This window comes from Alosa alosa, chromosome 19 (genome assembly GCF_017589495.1).
Source record: "Alosa alosa isolate M-15738 ecotype Scorff River chromosome 19, AALO_Geno_1.1, whole genome shotgun sequence".
Taxonomy (NCBI): Eukaryota; Metazoa; Chordata; class Actinopteri; order Clupeiformes; family Clupeidae; genus Alosa; species Alosa alosa.
The window spans coordinates 17,089,655-17,113,516 of record NC_063207.1 but is presented as its reverse complement, the minus strand read 5'-3'; the positions used below and the strand labels follow the sequence as shown (position 1 = coordinate 17,113,516).

The 23,862-nt window shown below is 40.6% G+C and overlaps 1 protein-coding gene across 1 annotated transcript; it reads right to left on the bottom strand.

Annotated features, from left to right (window-relative positions):
- Positions 1-3,504: 3,504 nt before the first annotated feature.
- LOC125284413 (C-type lectin domain family 4 member E-like) lies at positions 3,505-22,842 on the bottom strand. The gene is made up of 5 exons (XM_048228349.1): positions 22,744-22,842; positions 5,041-5,118; positions 4,534-4,628; positions 4,200-4,300; positions 3,505-3,554 (listed from the first exon to the last, which is right to left on the bottom strand). Exons 1-5 carry the CDS (start codon positions 22,840-22,842, stop codon positions 3,505-3,507), a joined length of 423 nt encoding a protein of 140 aa, XP_048084306.1.
- Between the last annotated feature and the right edge of the window lie 1,020 nt (positions 22,843-23,862).

Sequence of the window (23,862 nt, the reverse complement as noted above, 5' to 3'; positions counted from 1 at the left end):
ATTTTTGAACAAACGTGTGTGCCACATGAAGGTAACTGTAATACTGTCTTTTTTATCATCATACTCCACTACAAGCAGGTATGACTCCTTGTAAAACATATCTATAACTTAGCACCATTTGATATGTTCTGATCAGAATCAATAGTATGACTTAGTGAGGTGCATTTGGCTCTGGAAGTACGCACGAGTAGTGCCCTCTAGTGGAACACCATGACCACACGTTAAAGATTAATTCATGAATTCATGAACAGAGCAGAAACAAGAATCAAGCAATGTTAAGTTGATCATAATATTCTGCTTAGTGAGAATTTATTTATTTATGTATGTATGTATGTAAATCTGCTTTTCCATTCCGTTAAATTCAAATACACACCTTTTCTCCACACCTGCAATATGGGGAATCCTTTAAGGCAGATGCATGCCAAAGAACATACTATACAAATCAACTTAGAATTCAGTTTAATCAAAAAGCTTTAAAGAACTCTGTAAACCATTAGAATCTCACAAATATGACCGGTTGGTTTTGCCACTAAATTATTGCCATTGCATTTCAGGAGGGTAACATATCCAGTGTTGGCTAAACTGCACTGGCTTCCTGTGGAACACAAAATTAATTTTAAAATGTTGCTTTTTGTCTACAAAGCTTTACATGGCTTAGGTCCTCAATATCTCTGTGATTTTTTAAATCCTTACTGTTCTCCTAGACCTCTTTGATCATCTTCCAAGTGTCTTCTTTGTGTTCCTTCTGTTTTCCTTAAATCTAAAGGTGACAGAGCTTTCTCTGTCTATGCTCCCCAGCTCTGGAATAGCCTTCCTGATGATGTCAAATCCTGCCCCACTGCTTTAAATCCAATTTAAGACCCTTTTAACACTCCCTGACCCATTCACCTCTCCCCCAAATTTTCTTTTTTTCCTTTCTGTTATTTTAACTCCTTCATTGTGCTTTACATAAACAAAGGCAAAGAGTAATATACATAAAGCATAAAAGGGCAATAGTTAAAACAATTGTTTAAAAAGTAAAGTACATAATATAATTAAAGAAAAGAAAACATAAAAAGACACAAGGTAGATAATGAAATGACAGATGATAGGAAGTGCATTTGATCAGTTAGCAGAAGGCGTCTGAGACTAACTAACTTTGGTCTTAGATTTAAAACTGGCTACAGTTGGGGCCTTTTTGATGTCATTCGAAAGATTGTTCCAGAGCTGCAGACCTGAGAGGTCTGGAAGGTGAGTACACCAAAAGAATTTATGTTAGGTAATTAGGGCCTGTTCCATTCAGCGATTTATAAACAAGCAGTAGTGCTTTAAAGTAAATTCTGTGACGGAAGCCAGAGTAGGGACTTAAAGTATTAGAGTAATGTGGTCAGTTATTTTAGTTGTGTTTTACAAAGTGTTTTATAAAACTGTTGATCTTGTGCATTAATGATTTATAGCTTGTGTAATCAGGGACTCTGAGCAGTTAGGGAAGTTTCCATAATTATTTGAATGTACAAACAGATTTTATCTCACTTCCTTATGCTCATGACATTAGCTTTTTTGGACAGTGAATACACACAGAATAAGCATATAGACTATGCACAAACACACACATTTAATACTAATTGCTGATAAATGGAATATTGAAATGCCTATTTGATGTTCCACTGGCTAATTAAGTAAGCAAGTTTATTTTGTTAACTGAAAATAATTACAGTAAACCAACTATTCTTTTTCAGTATAGTACACATGTACACACAGAACACAAGAGTACATTTGTTTATGCTACCTATTCTGTAACATATCAGTATGACAAGAGTACTTTTGAAGTTTATGCTACCTTTCTTCACTGAGACTAAATTGGTCTTTCACAAAAGTAACTGTATCTTGCAGTACAAATGTTGTCATTCCAGTTTTTCAGGGAGGTAGCGCTATGGAGGATCTCTACACAGTGCTCATTTCTCTTAAAGTTATTTGGCTCTCCCTCATTCCAGTACCTAGACATTACCAAGAGAAGGAAATATGTGTTTAATTTTATAAACACTATTCTAAAGGCTTGCAACAAAACTATTTAAAGGCCCACATGTTTGTCAGGTGTGTATGATAATGGTTTTAAGACAACATTTTATTAATGAAATGTATAATCATTCTAAAATGTTGATTATAAGAACTTAGATCTAAAAAATAACCTTTAATCCATTCTCTGTGAAATGCCAGTTTAGTGACCTACCCAGTTTCCAGCAATTTGCCATCTAACCATTTCCATGTTCCCTCCACATCAGTAAGACCGATCCACCCTCTTTTCTGGATTCCTGCCATAAATACCTGCCATGGACATGTCAATATCCACAGCCAAATCAACAGTACTCAGTTAACTCGTTAAGAGTGATTTTAACTCTACTCTCCAACAAACGTGTGTGCCACATGAAGGTAACTGTAATACTGTCTTTTTTATCATCATACTCCACTACAAGCAGGTATGACTCCTTGTAAAACATATCTATAACTTAGCACCATTTGATAAGTTCTGATCAGAATCAATAGTATGACTTAGTGAGGTGCATTTGGCTCTGGAAGTACGCACGAGTAGTGCCCTCTAGTGGAACACCATGACCACACGTTAAAGATTAATTGATGAATTCATGAACAGAGCAGAAACAAGAATCAAGCAATGTTAAGTTGATCATAATATTCTGCTTAGTGAGAATTTATTTATTTATGTATGTATGTATGTAAATCTGCTTTTCCATTCCGTTAAATTCAAATACACACCTTTTCTCCACACCTGCAATATGGGGAATCCTTTAAGGCAGATGCATGCCAAAGAACATACTATGAAATCAACTTAGAATTCAGTTTAATCAAAAAGCTTTAAAGAACTCTGTGAACCATTAGAATCTCACAAATATGACCGGTTGGTTTTGCCACTAAATTATTGCCATTGCATTTCAGGAGGGTAACATATCCAGTGTTGGCTAAACTGCACTGGCTTTACATGGCTTAGGTCCTCAATATCTCTGTGATTTTTTAAATCCTTACTGTTCTCCTAGACCTCTTCGATCATCTTCCAAGTGTCTTCTTTGTGTTCCGTCTGCTTTCCTTAAATCTAAAGGTGACAGAGCTTTCTCTGTCTATGCTCCCCAGCTCTGGAATAGCCTTCCTGATGATGTCAAATCCTGCCCCACTGCTTTAAATCCAACTTAAGACCCTTTTAACACTCCCTGACCCATTCACCTCTCCCCCAAATTTTCTTTTTTTCCTTTCTGTTATTTGAACTCCTTCATTGTGCTTTACATAAACAAAGGCAAAGAGTAATATACATAAAGCATAAAAGGGCAATAGTTTAAAAACAATTGTTTAAAAAGTAAAGTACATAATCAAAGAATAGAAAACATAAAAGACACAAAGTAGATAATGAAATGACAGATGATAGGAAGTGCATTTGATCAGTTAGCAGAAGGCGTCTGAGACTAACTAACTTTGGTCTTATATTTAAAACTGGCTACAGTTGGGGCCTTTTTGATGTCATTCGAAAGATTGTTCCAGAGCTGCACCGCTCCTGAGACCTGAGAGGTCTGGAAGGTGAGTACACCAAAAGAATTTATGTTAGGTAATTAGGGCCTGTTCCATTCAGCGATTTATAAACAAGCAGTAGTGCTTTAAAGTAAATTCTGTGACGGATACCAGAGTAGGGACTTAAAGTATTAGAGTAATGTGGTCAGTTATTTTAGTTGTGTTTTACAAAGTGTTTTATAAAACTGTTGATCTTGTGCATTAATGATTTATAGCTTGTGTAATCAGGGACTCTGAGCAGTTAGGGAAGTTTCCATAATTATTTGAATGTACAAACATATTTTATCTCACTTCCTTATGCTCATGACATTAGCTTTTTTGGACAGTGAATACACACAGAATAAGCATATAGACTATGCACAAACACACACATTTAATACTAATTGCTGATAAATTGAAATGCCTATTTGATGTTCCACTGGCTAATTAAGTAAGCAAGTTTATTTTGTTAACTGAAAATAATTACAGTAAACCAACTATTCTTTTTCAGTATAGTACACATGTACACACAGAACACAAGAGTACATTTGTTTATGCTACCTATTCTGTAACATATCAGTATGACAAGAGTACTTTTGAAGTTTATGCTACCTTTCTTCACTGAGACTAAATCGGTCTTTCACAAAAGTAACTGTATCTTGCAGTACAAATGTTGTCATTCCAGTTTTTCAGGGAGGTAGCGCTATGGAGGATCTCTACACAGTGCACATTTCCCTTAAAGTTATTTGGCTCTCCCTCATTCCAGTACCTAGACATTACCAAGAGAAGGAAATATGTGTTTAATTTTATAAACACTATTCTAAAGGCTTGCAACAAAACTATTTAAAGGCCCACATGTTTGTCAGGTGTGTATGATAATGGTTTTAAGACAACATTTTATTAATGAAATGTATAATCATTCTAAAATGTTGATTATAAGAACTTAAATCTAAAAAATAACCTTTAATCCATTCTCTGTGAAATGCCAGTTTAGTGACCTACCCAGTTTCCAGCAATTTGCCATCTAACCATTTCCATGTTCCCTCCACATCAGTAAGACCGATCCACCCTCTTTTCTGGATTCCTGCCATAAATACCTGCCATGGACATGTCAATATACACAGCCAAATCAACAGTACTCAGTTAACTCGTTAAGAGTGATTTTAACTCTACTCTGAGTTCATATGTCCCATTTGGTTGAGACATATGAATCACTCTGACAATAGTTGAGTATGTAAAGCTTGCTACTCTCATTCACTTACTGTTTTAGGTTTTTGGAATTTCACAGTTCAAATTCTACACTTGTGATTTTACTGTGTACAGCCAGGCCCATGATCAATTAACTTATGGTGTTCAGTGGACCAAGCAGTACCATAACAATGAAAAATTAAGTCACATAAAAATACAGGAACTTGATTTATAGAAGAAACAGTGCATTTCAACCAACTTATATGCTGCATGCGTGAATTTATTGAGTCTTCTATTTTCCCCTGTGTGTTTGTCGCTCACCTGTTCCTCCTCACTGTCAATAATCACCAAATGCCCCCCTAGATCCATGCAGTGTTGTTTACCATCACTCCAAGTTGTCTGATCATTAGAAATGTAGTACAAACTGTTACCAAAATGTCTCCAGCCTTGAGGAATCTCTAAAATGAGAAATAAAAAAAAAAGTGTGAGTTCTACTGGCAATGCAAAGGCCTAATATTAGATCAGTACCAATGACATATAGGGCAAGTGAGGTGTTCTTAATTTCATCTTTTAATTAATTTATTCTACAACTGTTATCTTAACTTTGCACTTGAATAAGCTGAAATCCCACATTCAGGAAGTCTCACTGAAAACATTAATTACTCAGTCACATAAGTATCATGCGAGAATACTCACGGATGGCGTTTGGCAGCTTCTCTTTCTCAGCAATCAAATTTCTGTTTTTATCCATCAAATCATTCTTCTCTGCTGTCAAATTCCTATTTATGTCACGTAGCTGATGATTTTCTTGGCTCACTTGTCCTTTTGTAATTTCCAGTTGGTTTCTCTCTTTGGTTAGGTTGGTGTTTCTTTCTTGGAAGAGGTCCCTCTCTTTGGTCAAGTTGCTGTTAGTTAATTGCAGTTGATCTCTTTCTTTGGTTAGGTTGGTGTTTCTTTCTTCGAAGAGGTCTCTCTCTTTGATCAAGTTGCTGTGCAGGAGGTCCATATTCCTTTGTAGCTGGTCTGTCTCTGCGGTGTGTTTGGTAACCATCCATATGATGACAGCCAGCAGGAGAACACACAGCAGCCCCAGACTCACTACAGACACTCCGCAGCATTTGACTTCTATGGTACCAGCTCCTAGAGTTAACAATTTTATATATGATAAGATTATTGAATATATATATATATATATCAACTTCATTTAAAACATAGCAACAAAGTTGAACTACATTGGGCAAAAATAAAGAATACAACGATAAATCTTCAGGGGGGAAATCACGTACCTGGAAGCTCTCTATTTTCCCTTTTTCTCTGAGTACTCATCTGAGCTCTGCTTGTTTCCTGAATAGCATAAATATTTTCATCATCATCCAAATTTCTTTGATTTGGATTACCTTCATTATAATTTCCATATATATCTCCAGAATGCTCCATCTGTGCTCTACTGAATACTGTAAGTTCAATGGTAGATTCTTTCTCCTCCTCTGTAAAGGCCTCGTCTATATTCTCATTAATGTATGATGGTAGATTACACATTCTCAGTGGTGTCTACTAACATCACACAGGAAGTCACACAAATACAAGTTACGCCTTCAAGTATGGACTTGTATGGTAGATGTAGCCTACCCAATTGTTTTTTCCCACATACTTACACACTCTTTCTGATACAAAATATAATTTTCTAAAACCTCTACACACAAGTCACAAACCTACTAACAAATGAAAATGCAAAAGACTGAAGGCACTTTTCACTTCAGTTACAAAACAATTAATATTTATTGAAGAAGGTAAACATTGATATCTATGAAACACTGCAAAATACTGTTTACGAAACACTGTCTATCAGCCTTTGCTTTCATGGACAGAATGCATTCTGTAATCTGCTGACTCAAGGAATCTGGACAAAAAATATTCTGTGCAAACAGATGAATATGGGGTCCGTGTATGATTCGTTCATTTGTTTTTCCATTTAAAACCAACAATACAAAAATGAAAATGCACTTATTTTTTATATCCGTTTATGAAACCAAAATGAAAAAACATGGATATTTTATTTTTAACATTTATTTTTCGATTTTGTACTCAAAACAAAACTGGACAAATCGGGTAACAAGACAAGCTCTCATGTTCCTTCAATCGTTTTGTTTACTTGCTAGAGCACAATTGGGGTGACCCGGAAGTCACCATTCACATACATAAACAAGTCACACACACACGTAAATACATCCACACGCACACCCACACATGCACACACACAGGCACGCACACACACACACACACGCACGCGCACACACACACACGGACACACACACACACACACACACACACACACACAGATAAACACACACACACATAAACACACACACACACATGCCCCCACAAACATGCAGGCAGGCAGGCAGGCACACGCACACGCACACGCACATGCACAAACACTCCCACACACACACACAAACACACAAACATTACACACACACAGACACACGCTCACCCCATTACCCCCACATACACACTCACAAGCGAACACACACACACACACACACACACACACGCTCACCCCATTACCCCCACATACACACTCACAAGCGAACACACACACACACACACACACACACACACACAGAGAGAGAGAGAGAGAAGCACAAATATACACAAAAATAAACACACACTATGCATATACTCATTCACACACAAAAGTTATAAGAGTAGGGACTGGAGTTGGAGATGGAGACAAATTGACAAACATGGTTTATTTTTGCAGAGCGAATGTGAAAGCAAACAAAACAGTAATGGTGGCGGTCACGTTGAGAATTTTGCCGTGGTTTACCGTTAACCGTCACATCCCTAGTTCGGACCAATCAAATTGTTTAGGCGGGCTTTGTACAACGATGGACAGATGAGCAACAGTGCCTCGTCTATCACGTCACCTGAGCACAGTTAAATTGATTTTGTCACTAGAAGCTAGACATTTAGATTCCGCTATCGCGTCTGTTGTACAACATATTGACAGTGCAATTATAAAAAAAAACGACTAGAAAACAATGTTAAGGCATTTGTGGAGAAGAAGAATGGTTCGGGTGTTCTTCGCACAGCTCACTAGCCTGGCGAGCCAGACCCACATTAAAATGTAGGGTCTGGGCACTCACCGTTCGCAGTGCTCAGTCCGAGGGGCGGGATAATCAGTTGTCTTTCAAATTCCCTCTGCACCAATGGGGCCTTAATAGGACATTTGTTTTCAAGTAGCAGGGAATTCAAGCCAAACCGTTGCAACTCTGCCATCAATCATTATATTGAGCCCACCAAACGACTCTATACACGATTTCAATGCCTGATTAAGTTTCGATTTCTGGAGCTCACAAGCCAACGGAGAGTTGCTAGACTAGCCCTGGCAGCAAATGTAATTTGCTGCCGCTAGGGGCGCGTCTAGATTTCTAGGCTAACAGCTCACGGTATGCTATTTCGTTGCTCTAATTGGTTAGGTCGATCCAATTGAGTGTTGAGGCATTTTCCCATCGGTAAAACACGCCTCAAAACGCCTAAAACACGCGGTACCGGTAAATCACGCCTCTTTCATAAGGCCGCCATGATTTCGAACTTGCGCGCTGTGGGTGTGACAGAAGAGGGAATGGGAGAATACGCGTAACACATAAGTGCGTAACTGAAGTGCATAAAAAAGCTTGTAACGTGAGTTTTAGACACTAATGGGAGAATTCTCCCCTTTGTTCTTTGTGTTTCATAATGTTGTTCTCCACACTGTTTTTTTAGTGTGAGAGCTCAGTTGCACATTTTGATTTTGTTATTTGTTATCATGTAGGTTGGCTAATTAAACATGATGCCTGGAATCAGGGATGGATTACTGCACGGGCCTACCGGGCCCAGGCCCAGGGGCCCAAGAGGTCAGGGGGCCCTGAAGCCCAAACCTTTGCATGGAATTATTGCCTCAATATCAACAAATCATAGCCTGACGAGCCAGACCCACATTAAAATGTAGGGTCTGGACACTCACCGTTCGTAGGGCTCAGTCCGAGGGGCGGGATAATCAGTTGTCTTTCAAATTCCCTCTGCACGCAATAGGACAGTGGCAGCGTTATGAGTCCCAAGCGTTTCCCACCAGCGGAGCTAGTTAGCTAGTTCAAACGTTTGCCTACTTAATAAAAGCTTAACTCGTGTCACACTGTTTGCCAGCAGCAACATCCATCTTATTTGTTTTCAAGTAGCAGGGAATTCAAGCCAAAACGTTGCAACTCTGCCATCAATCATTATGTTAAGCCCACCTAACGACTCTATACACGATTTCATTGGCCTGATTAAGTTTCGATTTCTGGAGCTCACAAGCCAATGGAGAGTTGCTAGACTAGCCCTGGCAGCAAATGTAATTTGCGGCCGCTAGGGGCGTGTCTAGATTTCTAGGCTAAACAAATCAGGATGTAGGCTATGAATCTGATTGAATTTAGTATTGGCCATCCCCAAAATGCACCAGAATACAGGAAATCACATCAAACAAATTAAACATTTTCTGGGGGAGGACCCCCAAACCCCCCGCTCCCCCTCCCACATATACAACAATAAGTGGGGGGCCCTTAATACATCTGGGCCCAGGGGCCCGAAATATCATAATCCGCCCATGCATCCAATACATTATAGAAGGTACATCTTAAATGAATAATGTGAAAGTTACGAAAACAGGTTAAAGGAACATTTAGGAAACCATATGAAGCAATCAGAGAATGAACATACCAGCTCAGAGGATGATGACTACACACCTTAGTGGTGCGGGAGATTCTGACTACAGAATGGCTCCTAGAATGCTCTGTGAACCTCACTTAAATAGGCTACCTAGTTTGTGGTTGGTTACATTGATATGGATCACATGATTGGAGGTCAGCTGATTTGGGATCACATGGTTGGAGGTCATCTGATTTGAGAGTACTCTGATGAGACTTGAGACCATTGTTGTAGTGAGAGTGCATTAATCAAGACATGACAATGTACACATTAATTACATTTCCTGCTTCCTAGCTAGTTTCTCCTGTGAAAAAGGCAAAGGTTAGAGATATAATCAAAAGTTGTTGTAGCAGCAATATGTGACAATGGGCCCACCATGAGGTCATACCATCATGTGGTAGGGTAATTAATCAACCGTTCACATGATCAGGAGTCAGAAACATTACAAATGTCACTAATGCTGATTATTCAATGATTCATTTGAATTTAAATATTTAAAATACTTTCACAGCAAAAATCATATATGCGATCAATTTAGATTAATTAATCACAGAGTAATTAATTCAATTACATTTTTTAATCGATTGACAGCCCTATACAGTATATACACAATAAACAACATTCCTTCTCTTTTCAGCATGCGAACCATGCCGAGACTACCTCCCGAGGTGGTCTCAATTCGGTTCATGTTAGAGGGGTCTGAGTCTAACCTGAGTCTAACCTTGTGTCAATGTGCTAATCCAACTGGAACAGCAGAACCTGTAAGCTTATTTTGCAAGCAATGCAACAGCACCAAATTGTATGCAAAAAGGATGCAATAGCACCAACTTGATTCAATGTTAACTATATACATATCAGACACGTTCAAGTGTCTGGGTTCAGTGACCGCGCAGTGTCCAGAACTACAGACCCAAACGATGGTTCAGATGCCACATTGACTCCTGTAGGGCATGGGCGGATTATGAACTTTCGGGCCCCTGGGCCCAGATGTATTAAGGGCCCCCCACTAATTGTTGTTTATGCGGGAGGGGGGGTTTGGGGGTCCTCCTTTTTTTAATTTGTTTGATGTGATTTCCTGTATTCTGGTGCATTTTGGGGATGGCCAATACTAAATTCAATCAGATTCATAGCCTACATCCTGATTTGTTGATATTGAGGCAAAGATTCCATGCAAAGGCTTGGGCTTCAGGGCCCCCTGACCCCTTGGGCCCCTGGGCCTAGGCCCGGTAGGCCCGTGCAGTAATCCATCCCTGCTGTAAGGGGTACAAAAGATTGGCCCTTTTGTAGGCCGTGGAAATGGTGTCTACAATCCAGTGAGCCAATCTTTGTTTGGAGAGAGGTTTGCCCCTAATGCCCTCTCTGTGACAGACGAAGAGCTTTTCCTCTTGTCGAAGGCTGTGCGTTGCAGCAACGTAAGCTTTCAGAGCCTTAACAGGACATGAAGCCTCTGAGCTTCAGTTGAGGAATGTGGTGGCGGGTAAAATGGCGATGTAGATAAGGTCTGAACAGCATGTGTTGACGACACGACCCTGGGAGAAAAAATATGTTTGGCCGAAGCACTGCCTTAGATCCATCCTGTGAGATGGATAGGCAAGATGGGTTCATGCTGAATGCTTGAAATTCCCACATTCTTTTGGCTGACACCACAGCAAGGAGAAATACAGTTTTCAGTGACAGTTCCTGTTTCCAACGAGTCCAAAGGTTCAAACGCTGGATTCATCAGTGCATTGACCACCACATCCAAACGCCAGGAAAGACGGCCCTGGGAGGTTGGAGTCTGCGTGTCTTTTCATGAACCGGGAAATGAGGGTGTGCTCCCCAACAGAGATTCCCTCTATGTTGTCGTTCCCCCCTGACATTGCCGCCACATAAACCTTAATTGTGGATGCTGCTCTCCCAATGGCCACGAGACCATGTACGAAGTCCTAGATCACTGAAATGTGGCAGAAATATGAAGACATCCAGTAGTCCCAGGCTCAGCCGACTTTTTAGCCCTGATCCACTCTTTTGACCTCAAACTGGTTCAAAGCCCACCTACTCACAAAGCTGGCAAAGAGTTTGACTTGATCCTCACTTGGAACTGCAGCACAAACACCCTCATGGTGACGCCTCTCCATCTTTCTGACCACTTCTTCATCCAGTTCAACGTCAGCCTGACAGAACAGCCTCCGGCTCATCAGCCGATGGTCACATTCCGCCGCAACATCCGCAACCTGTCTCCAACCCACTTTTCCTCTGTGGTTGCCTCCGGTCTACCTTCACTCAACACCTTCTCCTCCCTGGAGGTCAATGAGGCCACAGACTCGCTCTGCTCCACACTGAGCTCGTGTCTAGACGAGCTGTGCCCTCTTACCACAAGGCCAGCTCGATCCAAACACTCTCATCCTTGGCTAAATGATACCCTCCAATCGCAGCGCACCAAACTCAGAGCCGCGGAGAGGAAATGGCATGAATCCAAACTAACTCATGACCTCAAAAACTACCAGACACTCCTAACCTCCTTCTCAGCCAGCATCACTGCTGCTAAGACGGCTTTCTACAATGACAAAAATCAACAGCGCTACAGACACTAAAAAAAACTTTTCTCAACCTTCAAATCACTACTCAACCCTCAGCTGCCTCCTCCTCCATCCAGCTTTACTGCGGATACCCTTGCTTCATTTTTTACAAACAAAGTGGCGGCAATCAGCAGTCAATTCTCTACATGCCCACAAAACACATCAGACACTGCACTCCTACAACCTCTAGGGGCTGCTGGAACATCTTTTTCAGCATTCGCGCCTCTCTCCGAGAGTGAAGTAGCTAGACTCCTGTCATGTAGCCGACCTACCACATGCTCGTTGGACCCTATACCTATGAGCCTACTTCAGTCCATCAGCCCGACCATCGCACCAGCTATCACACATGTTATCAATGCCTCGCTAACCTCTGGCACATTTCCAACAGTGTTCAAAATGGCCCGGGTAACACCGTTAATTAAGAAAACTTCTCTCAACCCTGCTCAAGTCTCCAAACAGGTCTCTGACTTCCTTTCACAGAACAACCTTCTGGATCCAAATCAGTCTGGGTTCAAAAGCGGCCACTCTATCGAAACGGCTCTGCTGTCTGTAACAGAAGCCTTAAAGAAGCCAGGGCGACCCGCCGGGTCATCAGTACTCATTCTGCTTGACTTATTGGCTGCCTTTGACACGGTTAATCACCGCATCCTTCTCTCTATACTCTCTAACATGGGAATCTCCGGTTCTGCTCTCTCCTGGTTTGAATCCTACCTCACAGGATGCTCGTTTAACGTATCATGGCTTGGACAGCTATCTGCACCTCACCATCTCACCACAGGGGTCCTCCAGGGCTCAGTGCTGGGTCCCCTTCTCTTTGCTATCTACACCACCTCCTTGGGACAGATTATCCGTTCGCATGGCTTCTCATACCACTGCTATGCAGAAGACACACAGCTCTATCTGTCCTTTCCACCTGATGACCCCTTGGTTTCAGCACGGATCTCGGATTGCCTCTCAGATAGCTACATGGATGAAGGCACACCACCTCCAGCTGAACCTCTCAAAAACTGAACTGCTGGTCCACGTCAACATCAAATTTGACTCCCTGTCTGTTTCACCCACCAGGACTGCAAGAAATCTAGGAGTTGTTCTCGACAACCAACTAACCTTCTCAGATCATGTTGCCTCAGTCACCCGGTCGTGCCGTTTCGGACTCTACAACATACGGAAAATCAGGACTTACTTGACTCAAGATGCTACCCAACTCCTGGTTCAAGCAATAGTCATCTCACGACTTGACTACAGCAACGCCCTCCCGACAGGTCTCCCAGCCTGCACAGTGAAACCCCTTCAGATGATCCAGAACGCGGCGCGCCTGGTCTACAACAAACCCAAAAGGGCACATGTTACCCCGCTGCTCATCCAGCTACACTGGCTACCCATGGCGGCCCGCATCAAATTCAAGGCTCTAACGCTTGCCTACAAAGTAGTCTCCGGTTCTGCTCCCACCTACTTGAATGCCCTCATACAGACATACGCTACCTCCAGACGCTGCGCTCCTCAGGCTTAATCCATGTCTAGCTCTACCACCGGTACGCTCAGGCCAATCCAAACTTTTCTCATGTTGTTCCTCGTTGGTGGAACACACTGCCAGTTCCTACAAGGGCAGGGACATCCCTCTCCATTTTCAAAAAACTCCTGAAGACCCAGCTCTTTAGAGAACATCTCCTCTCATAGCACCACTTACAAGTCTTGCTGATCCTAGCATTTACCACCCGTCTTGACACTCAACTGACACAAAAACAGCACTCACTGATGCACTTATTCTTACTGTATTCTACCGTTTTAAATTGTCCTAAAATTGTTGAGAGAATTGCTTTTAAAACTGTTTACCATGTTGTTAGTCGCTTTGGTTAGAAATGCGTCAGCCAAATGTAATGTAATGTAATGTAATGTAACTCTGCCTGTTGGACACACCTGTTGTGAAACACACCCCACTTGTAAGAGTACAAGGTCTGTGTGGATGGAGCCCTCACTGCTTGAATGATTTTGATAACATCAAGGGAAAGACCCGATGCTACAAGCCGGTCCCACTCAGGGGCCACACCCATAATTTCAGAAGGCCCAGGTTGGGGTGCCAAGTTGTGCCGTTTGCTTGAGACAAAAGGTCTGCTCTCAGTGGAAGCTTGAGAGGCCGATCTGTCAACAACTGCATCAGGTTTACAAACCAGGGACCGTATTCAAAAAGAATTTTAAGGCTAAAAGTAGCTCCTAACTGGTGAATTTATAGGAGAAACTCCTAAAAATAATGTAGGCTATGTGTCACTCGTAACTTTAGGACTCCTAATTTTTTTGACTAAGAGTAATTCATGAAGCATTTTAGTCCTAAAAGTAGCTAAGTTTGGGACAGCTTAAAAGAAGTCGAGAGGACTTCTAACTCACTAAGACCTATTCACAAACCACTTTTTGTGGTATTTCACGTCGCAATGTTTTGAAATGCACATGAGGCTAGAGGAGCTTCCAATCGCCAGGGAACAATTGTGCATAATAGGCATAACTAAGGGATGCAATAACGCCACCAACAACAACCAAAACTACTCAACATGTAAACTAAATGTAATGTTTCATTGAGAATCATATTAAAAATGTCTCCTCTTTGCAAACGTAGGTATAGGCCTACATGGTGAGAGATTAATTTAAAAATGTTGCAAATACTGCATCAATCCGTATGTTTCATTAGGCTACTAGGCTATTTGTTTTGCCTTACTCTTTATTCAGTTAGGCTATTTATTCAGTTATTCATAATCTTCCGTCCTTTGCACTACTTGTGTAGCGCAAACATTCTCAGACCTCAGACACTCATCATCGTAGGGGAGTTTTTTTTTACATCATTCCCTTTTATAATCAACAGCCAATCAAGGAGGTCACTTCAGTCAAGCTTGTGCATGAGTAATGACGTCAGCCATAGCAACAGAGCTCTTATCTTATCTTATCATTTATCTGAGTAGGTCTGAGAGGCTTTGTGAATAACTTTTAAGAAAAAACTAAAAGGTAAAATGTAAAATGGTAAAAAGGTAAAATGTTTTAATGTGATTTAGGAGCACTCCTAGTGGTAAAATAAAATGCTTTGTGAATACGGCCCCTTTCTCAACATCAATCGGGTTTCAGACCAAAATTTTCTACCATAACTGCCTTACTAAAGCTCACCAATGATGTGTCATCATCCTTGGATGACAACCTGTCCACCGAACAATTTTTATAGATTTAACTAAAGCATTTGACCTTGTCAATCACTACATTCTTTTAGATATACTTCATGCCATTGGTCTCTCTAAACAAGCTCTTTTCCCTTAGCGGCGGTCATAATGAGTACAAGGATGTGGTAGAGTGTGTGTCTGCCTGATAAAGTTAAGATAGAAAAAGGATGTTCATTTAAACTTAGCCTATGTATATCCAAACACCAATGAGCATGATTTGAAGGTATCAAAATGTCGATCAAATGTCATAGCAACAACACCAACTGGAAATAAATGCATTTATTTTAAACGTTAAATGTTTAAATGTTTTTTTTTTATTGTTGCAGTAGTATATTCAGCCAACACATGTCTAAAGAGGCCCTCCATTTCATTTACTGTTTTTGACAACTGTTTTCACATGTTTTTTTTTTAAACTAGAGTACTAGAGCTAGGCTACAGGCTACTGCACGCTAGTCCAGCTCCTTAACCACTACACTACCACCACCCACTAGAAAAAGACTAGAGTGCCAGGTGGTAATATGGGTACGGTGTCAGGACCACCATGCCTACGATATGCCGCAGCCTCTTCTAAGTGTCTCCTAGCACTAGCATAGACAGAAGTCAGGTACTCTTGATGTTGCACCACCCAATCAGTCGGTGGACTGTCCCTGTGGTCACCTTCAGTATTTCCAAGTAGGTGGTTGACTGGTAACTGTGGCTTCTGACTGAACATCAGCTCATATGGGGAGTGCTGTGTGGACTGGTAAATGGTGGTATTATAGGCAAACAGGAGCTGAGGGAGCAACTGGGGCCCTTTACGCTTCTTTTCAGGGGTAAGGTCCTGAGCAAGTCATGAAGTGTCCTGTTGAAACGTTCACATTGACCGTTCTCCACTGGATGATAAGGGAAGGTTCTACAGTACTCTTTGTTATGCTGTAGATGTCACACGAGTGCTTCAACAGCTCCCCTCAAAGCTGCGCCCCTGATCAGAGTGAATTCTCCTTGGCACGCCATACACATAGAACCATCTCTCAGTTAGAATCTTAGCTACGGTGGAAGCTGTCTGATCAGGGGTGGGAAAGGCCTGGGTAAACTTTGAGAAAACATTTGTGACTACCAGAACACTCTTTTGTCCTGCAGCCCAATCCAAGAGAGTAAAGTCAGATAAAACAGATTTCCCAAGAAGGTTCTGGCTTGGGTTGTCTTGCTTTAGCAACCACACAGTGCTCATACTCAGAACACCACTTTTGCACCTCACGCCACATCTGGGGCCAGTAGCACCTCTGGCATATCAAATCTGTTGTCCTGTCCAGCCAGTGTTCGAATTATACTGTGAGCTTTGGGGGGTACAGCTATTTCGACTGGTGACGTCACTCTTCATTTTATATAGGCTCACACACATGATTTCACACTTGTGGTTCACAGTCAAATTTCCTTCAAAATATAGGTCATATGAGCCGTGGCTGGCTGGCCGACAAGTTAAAAGAAACTAGTCATACTAGCAAGCACAATATACCTTACACGTTATGGGAAGGGTTGAATTTGGGTCAACACTGTTTCAAGGTGCTCCCCGTGCGTAAAATTGCGTGCCACAGTCAAAACATATTTTTTGGTATAGCAGTGCAATGCCAGAGCCGGACAGTAACGGAGTATATTTACTAGTACAGTACAGTACTTGAGTACAATTCTGAGGGATCTGTACTTTACTCGAGTATCATTTTTGGGGAGTACTCATGACTTTACTCAAGTACATTTGAGAGGCAAGTATTGTACTCTTTACTCCACTTCATTTCTATCCATAACCGTGAGTACCCGTTACTTCTTCTAAAGAAAAAGGAAAAAAGAAAAATCTGTTGTTTCCCTCTCAAACGTGATTGGATTGTGCAGGCGCCACTGATTGGGACAGCCTATCAGCAATCACCTTCAGCTTTCTGCCAAAGTCAACTCCATGGTCAGATTTAGATAAGAGACGAAACCATGGACGAAACAATGGATGAAGACACAGAAGGTCCATGCCGGGAATATGCCAACCTGTGGCCCCACCTCGCCAGACTATTTCAATTTTCTGAACAAGTTAATGATTGTTGAAAATGAATGAAAGTTTTCGCTTCAGGTGTTTCAATTACAAAAAAGTATTTTGTATTTGAAATACGTATTTTAAATACATGTATTAGAAATACTGCCCATCCCTGGCAACATGGTAAAAAGATGAAAATTACTTGATTTTACTTTCAATTCCTTTTACATTCTCCAAGGTATTAACATTAACATTTTTCATAACTCCATGTAGGACAATTCTGTACATAAATGTAAGCACTGTGGCAGTAGTAATGCAATATTTAGAACATGTAGGCTACTCTTGTACTCTTGATACTCAAGTACTTAAAAAAAAAAAGTACTGCAGTACTTTTACTTAAGTAGACATCTGACTGTTGTACTTTTACTTGTACTTGAGTAAAATTTAGCAAAGGGTATCTGTACTTTTACTCAAGTAATGAACCTGTGTACTCTGTCCGCCTCTGTGCAATGCAAACATGGAAATGCATACAGACCAATAGCACGCAAATGCAAACATACTACTTAAATTTAAGACCCAGAATTGTTTGCAGATAGCCTAGACCTATTTATTGGGATTTAGCCATCTGTTTGAGTTCTGCAATAAACCTGTTGGAAGAACATTTTGGTGTACACATTTGGGGCAGCCGTGGCCTACTGGTTAGCGCTTCGGACTTGCAACCGGAGTGGTGCCGCTTCGAACCCAGTAGGCATGGCTGAAGAGGCAGGGGGAGATCTTAGACTATGGACCCTTTCAACAAGGTAAACACAAACAATGCTTGAACATTGTAGAACTATTTGGGCCCCAAGAACGCCGCTGTAGCTGGCAGCTCACTGCTCTGGGTTAGTGTGTGCTACACTTCACTTTGTTCACTGTGTGCTGTGTATGTTTCACTAATTCATGGAGTGGGATAAATGCAGAGACCAAATTTCCCTCACGGGATCAAAAGAGTATACTTATACTTACTTATACTTTAAAGGTCCTCTAAGCGATGTTGGGTAACGTCACCTCTGTTGACATTCAAACAAAACAGAGAGCTAGCTCGCTACTCCCTCCTGTGCAATTGAAACTCTCCTAAACATGCATATCATTGGTGATTGGTTGGAACAGTTTACGTTTTCATGGTCCAAGCTATTTTATACAGTCTATGGGTCCAAGTTGTTTTTGTTGCCGTTTTTGGAGCCTGGGCTGGCCACAGACTGTTTTTTTTAGTGTATTCAGGGCACAGGCAGCTAGCGGATGGTGAGGTTATGTTTGCTGTATGTGACAAAAAATGTTTGTCAGAATGTAGGGTGATGAATAAAACCACATCCAGCGCCTTAATATTTTAGTGGCCACATTCAACATTTAATTTCCATGCCTGGCACCCTTGAAACTAGATCAGATTACACAAGTAAGCGCTCAGTGCACACCAGCAGTGTACTGACAGAAGTATGCGGTTTGAGACACAGCCATGGTTTGACTTTTGAAATAAATGTAGATTAGTTGGTTGTTTTGCAGTAGAGTGACAGATTTCTGAAATTCCAGAAATTGTGCCACATAAGAGTTTGATTTTGATTCCCTTGAGATGCAATAGAGAAGGATCTGAAAGGAAGAAGCTGAAGAATATGGAAGTAGAAGTGAGGGAACAAGATTGGCAAGCATACATAAAACGAGTGGAGATAGATCAAGGGGGTAGACGAACATTCGGAAACTGTCTCATGTATGGGAGGGTCTGAGGCTAATACATGACCACCAAGTTAGCATTCCATTGACCCTCTTGTGTAAGGATGGTGTCTCTTTTTTTGGAAGTAATCTTTTCTTGGGTCAGGTTGTTGTTAGTAGATTGCAGTAGGCCCATATATGTAGCTGGTCTGTCTCTGAAGTGTGTTTGGTAACCATCCACATGATGACAGCCAGCAGAACACACAGCAGCCTCAGGCTCACTAGACACTCACCTTAGTGACAGCCGTTCCTACAGTTAACAAATACTTTTTGGACATCTTCAACATCAATCTATGTCCTCTTCATCGTCATCCAGTCTATGTCCTCTTTGACTTGGATGACCTTCATTCAAGGTCCTTCTTTCAAGTCACCACCATATGATTGTACATTGAACATTTCCATATGTATCTACTGTAAGCCCTGTCTGTTCTGTACTTTTCGAGTCTGATTGCCACATAAACTACTGCACTTATATTACAGTGCATGAAAATACACTGTTCTGTCTGTCTTCTTCTTCTTCTTCTTCTTCTTCTTCTTCTTCCTCTTCTTCTTCCCACCAAATTTCTGCATCTAATTCAGCTTCAACCGTTTAACGTAGAAACTTTGTTCAAACTTTGTAACGTAGGTCTTGAAAAGGACACTTGAGGAATGTATTTTTCGTTTTTGTAAACTTTATACTTTTTGAGATATTAACATAAATCAAGCTTTTTTCCCCCCCATAGACTTTGCATTGGCACTATGACATCACAATGGGCTAATTGAAGGGGTGGTTCAGGATTTTGGACATATGACCTCATTTCCAAGTTTGCAAGTGTAATATTTATCAATGTTGACAGTTTTCAACACGTTTCATCCAGTCTAGTTGCAGAGTTCGCAGGTGCTAGGCTAGCGCAAGTCACCAGTATGTGTTAGCCTGCCACTAAAAACAGTATTACCCACTCCACAGTACACCCGAGGCAAATAAATTATAACGCCAGACTATCGATGTAAATGTCTGTGTTGATAGTTTTATTTCTAACATTATTCTAGCTTTTTATTATACCTTGCTTATCAATGATCGCATTACATTTTGAGGAACTAGTTTCTCAGCAGCGGCGGAATTTTACTTGCGAAAACATAGTAACTATACAATCAACAATACAATCACTACAGTACTATCTGCTACTAACAGCTACTGCTATTACTGCTCGTTATTATTTAGCAACTAACTAATAATGAGCATGTGAACATTATGTTATGTTCAACTAAATCACTTTGGATATCATATCAAGCATTACCACAGACAAATGTTAATTACAGAAATAGGTAAAATAAGGAGTGAAATCCAGAAGGATCTTTTGAATTGAAATCATTGTGCTTTCTCACAAATATAACTTTTTGCTGCGCTACACTTATAGTCATTCCAGTTCTTCAGTGGTTGAAGCTCCTGCGAGTCTATCTTATGTATTATCTCTATGCAGTCCTCTGCACCAGATTGGTCATTTGGCTCTCCTTTCATCCAGTACCTGAAATTAAATAAAGCAAAGAAAGATAATTTTATTTATATTTTATTTCATGCATAAATATATTTAATTTGCATTGCAGTACAATTTCAGTTGCACTGCACTGCAATTTTGGTGTGGCATGGTGGACATTATTTTAAGCATCCTTTCGAGTATTGTGTAGATAAAACCGATGTATCCATGCTTTTTTATCACGCTTTGCACAAAAAGAATGTTGCTTGGTCAAAACAGTGACTTTTTAACAGTCACATTCTTTTTTGACTATGAACATATATATGCATAAGCATGCACATGCATATAGATAGATAGATAGCTAGATAGATAGATAGATAGATACTTTATTGATCCCCAAGGGGAAATTCAAAAACATTCAAAAACATACATATACACACACACACACACACACACACACAAACACACACCATGCAGGATCTTATCTATCACATGCCAGCTTCATTAATCTTACCCTGCATTGTTCAGGACTTTGCTATTCACCCATTTCCAGGTTCCCTCTGTCTCCATATCGCTGAGACCGATCCAAACTTGTGTCTTAATAAATCCTGAGATAAATTTCTATCATATGTGAAGAAACAGTCATGTAGTTAATGTAGGAATGCAACAGTGAGATAGATACATATTCATAGAATGTTATTTTATTGTGATATTATCATTATTATTAATATACCACTTTAGTTAAGCCTTTTGTAAGGATTAGTATGCTTTTACATTGAATTGGTTACCTAGTGCGCCGCCATTATTGTTTTTGCTGCAGTGTGTGACATCAAGAGAATGGTTCTATAGCTTGAGTTCAACACTGTGTGGTTCAATGGAGCTTGAAAGTTTGGACAAACTGGCCAATTTTAAAACTTTACACAGTAATGGCTAATTGTACTTGAGTGAGGAATGCTTTACATCATTGCATTCGGTAAAGTCTGTTGTTTATTTTGCTATGTCATTTTTTTTTTACAATTAATTTACTCACAAACTGTTTATCACAGCAACTAGCCATTAGCCCCATTCGATAGCTGAGGCTGCCTAGATGCCGTGATATGCATTAGGTATAATGAGTGCTCTGTAAGCAATGCAGCAAAGAAGAATGGGTGTGAATTTGTCTCCCACCTGTTCTTCTTCCCCGTCTGTAATCACCAGATGGCCCCCTACATCCATGCAGTGTTGTTTGCTGGCAGTCCAATTTTTTGGTGTAGTTGAAAAGTAATAAATACTGGAACCGAAACAAATCCAATTTCTAGGAAAAAATATGATAAAAACCCCCATGTATTTTGGGAGTGGCCGGTCTTAAAGGAACCGTATGTAAGAAATGTATTTCAATTAATCATAAAATGGCCCTGATATGTCACTAGACATTAAGAAATCATGTTCATTTCAAATACTTATATCACTGACAACAGTAGTTCGGCCAGGATATTGTCATTTAAAAAGTGAAGTTGCAGCCCTCAACTGATGTTGATGTTGTCATGTTATGTTTGGCCTGATGCGCCACCCTCCACCTATCTACTAATCACGAAGTCAGCAGCGTTTCGGCATCCGGGTTGCCAGCTCTGCCAGTCAGGGGGGAGGGGATACACCGCTCTACAGTATTTTGAAAGTGATTGCAGTACCAGTTTTGGCCACAATCTTACATACGGTTCCTTTAAACTCATAAAGGCCAGCAGGACCGGGAAGCGGAAAATGGTTGCACAATTGACCCGTGAAAATTATGGGAGCAGAAGGTCAGAAGAAAAAACTATTGTGTGAGTTAAACGCCAATATCTGAAAAAAATTGTAATCATTAATCCATCATTAATGTATAATTGTGATCATAAATAGGCCTACCATCATTAATGTATACCATGCTGTCAAAAAAGTTGTAACACTGCTTTAGAAATGAATGAAATATGAAGTTAGTCAAGCCTTATCATTCTATCCTGCATCTGAAAGAAACTACATTGTGATCTTGTCATTATTTGAATTTAAGCTTTACTAATTTCAATTGTCATCTGTAACTCAGATGAAATATAGCCTACTGTGAAAACCACATAGGCTAACTTCGCCTCGGTTACAACTATGTTATTATTGACTCGGGAGACTTTAAAGGAAAAAAGGTAAACACTAACCTGAGACTGATTAGGCACTACAATGGGCATTTGGGCAGATACCCAGTCAGTTACTTAAAGGAATTTAAAGGAGTTAATTCCACAATACTCACAAATTCTATTCTCCAGCTTTGTGTTTGCAGCAGTCAGTTGGTCTCTCTCTTTGGTCAGCTTGCTGTTAGTTAATTGCAATTGATCTTGTGCAACAGTCAATTGGTCTCTCTCTTTGGTTAAGTTGGTGTTTCTTTCTTGGAACCGATCTTTTTCTTGGGTCAGGTTGTTGTTAGTTACTTGCAGGAGGTCCATATGTCTTTGTAGCTGGTCTGTCTCTGCAGTGTGTTTGATAACCATCCATATGATGACAGCCAGCAGGAGAACACACAGCAGCCCCAGACTCACTACAGCCACTTTGTAGTATTTCATTGTTGTGGTTTTAGCTCCTAGAGTTTACAGTGTTATTATTATTATTATTACAATAAATTGAATCTTTGTCAATTAAATTCCCCCCCCTCCTTTTTTTAGGCCTACAATAATTTACAAAAGATACATCCATCCACAAATATCTTGTTAGCAGTTAAACTACTCTGAGTAAAACCAAAATGTAACATTTTCAGTGGGAAAATCACATACCTGGAAGCTCTCTATTTTTCTTTTCCCTCTGAGTACTCGTCTGAGTTCTGATTGCTTCCTGATTAGTATAAATATTTTCCATCTGTGCCCTACTGTATATTCAATGGTAGATTAGATCTCAGTGGCATCAAAATCACACAGGAAATCACACAAGCATTCAGCAGCGTTTTCTGCAAAAGATGCAGTTATTGCGTCTGTTTATGAGTAGGCTAGGCCTAGTCTATTAGTCTATAGGCCTACATGTAATGAAATAGGCTAATTAAATGGTTGTTAGCCTCTTGCTTCTTCACTAGCAGTGCTATTATACACAGGCTCTTAGGCGGGTGGTCGCCCAGGGTGTTATATGGGTAGGCGCCACTGCAAGCATTGCATAAATAGATCTGGTTAAGAAACCTACATCTACAAGTATGGACTCACACACACATAAAAACACACACATGCAGACAAGCAGGTACACACACACACAAACACACCCCATTACCCCCACTCACAAGCGAACACACACACACGCATAGACACATAAAACACACACACACACATGCAGGCAAGCAGATACACACACACACACCCCATTACCCCCCCGCCCACACACACACACACACTTACAAGCAAACGCACACATGCACACACTCAGTTACATACACAAAAGTTGCAAGAGTAGGGGATGGAGTAGATGAGACAAATTGACAAGCGTGA

Coding starts and splice junctions, on each gene's coding strand:
- LOC125284413 (XM_048228349.1), bottom strand. CDS start 22,842: ATGGACCTCCTGCAAGTAACTAACAACAACCTGACCCAAGAAAAAGAT. Junction 4,629..5,040: donor TTGACAGTGAGGAGGAACAG/GTGAGCGACAAA, acceptor TGTCCATGGCAG/GTATTTATGGCAGGAATCCA. Junction 4,301..4,533: donor GGCAAATTGCTGGAAACTGG/GTAGGTCACTAA, acceptor GGTAATGTCTAG/GTACTGGAATGAGGGAGAGC.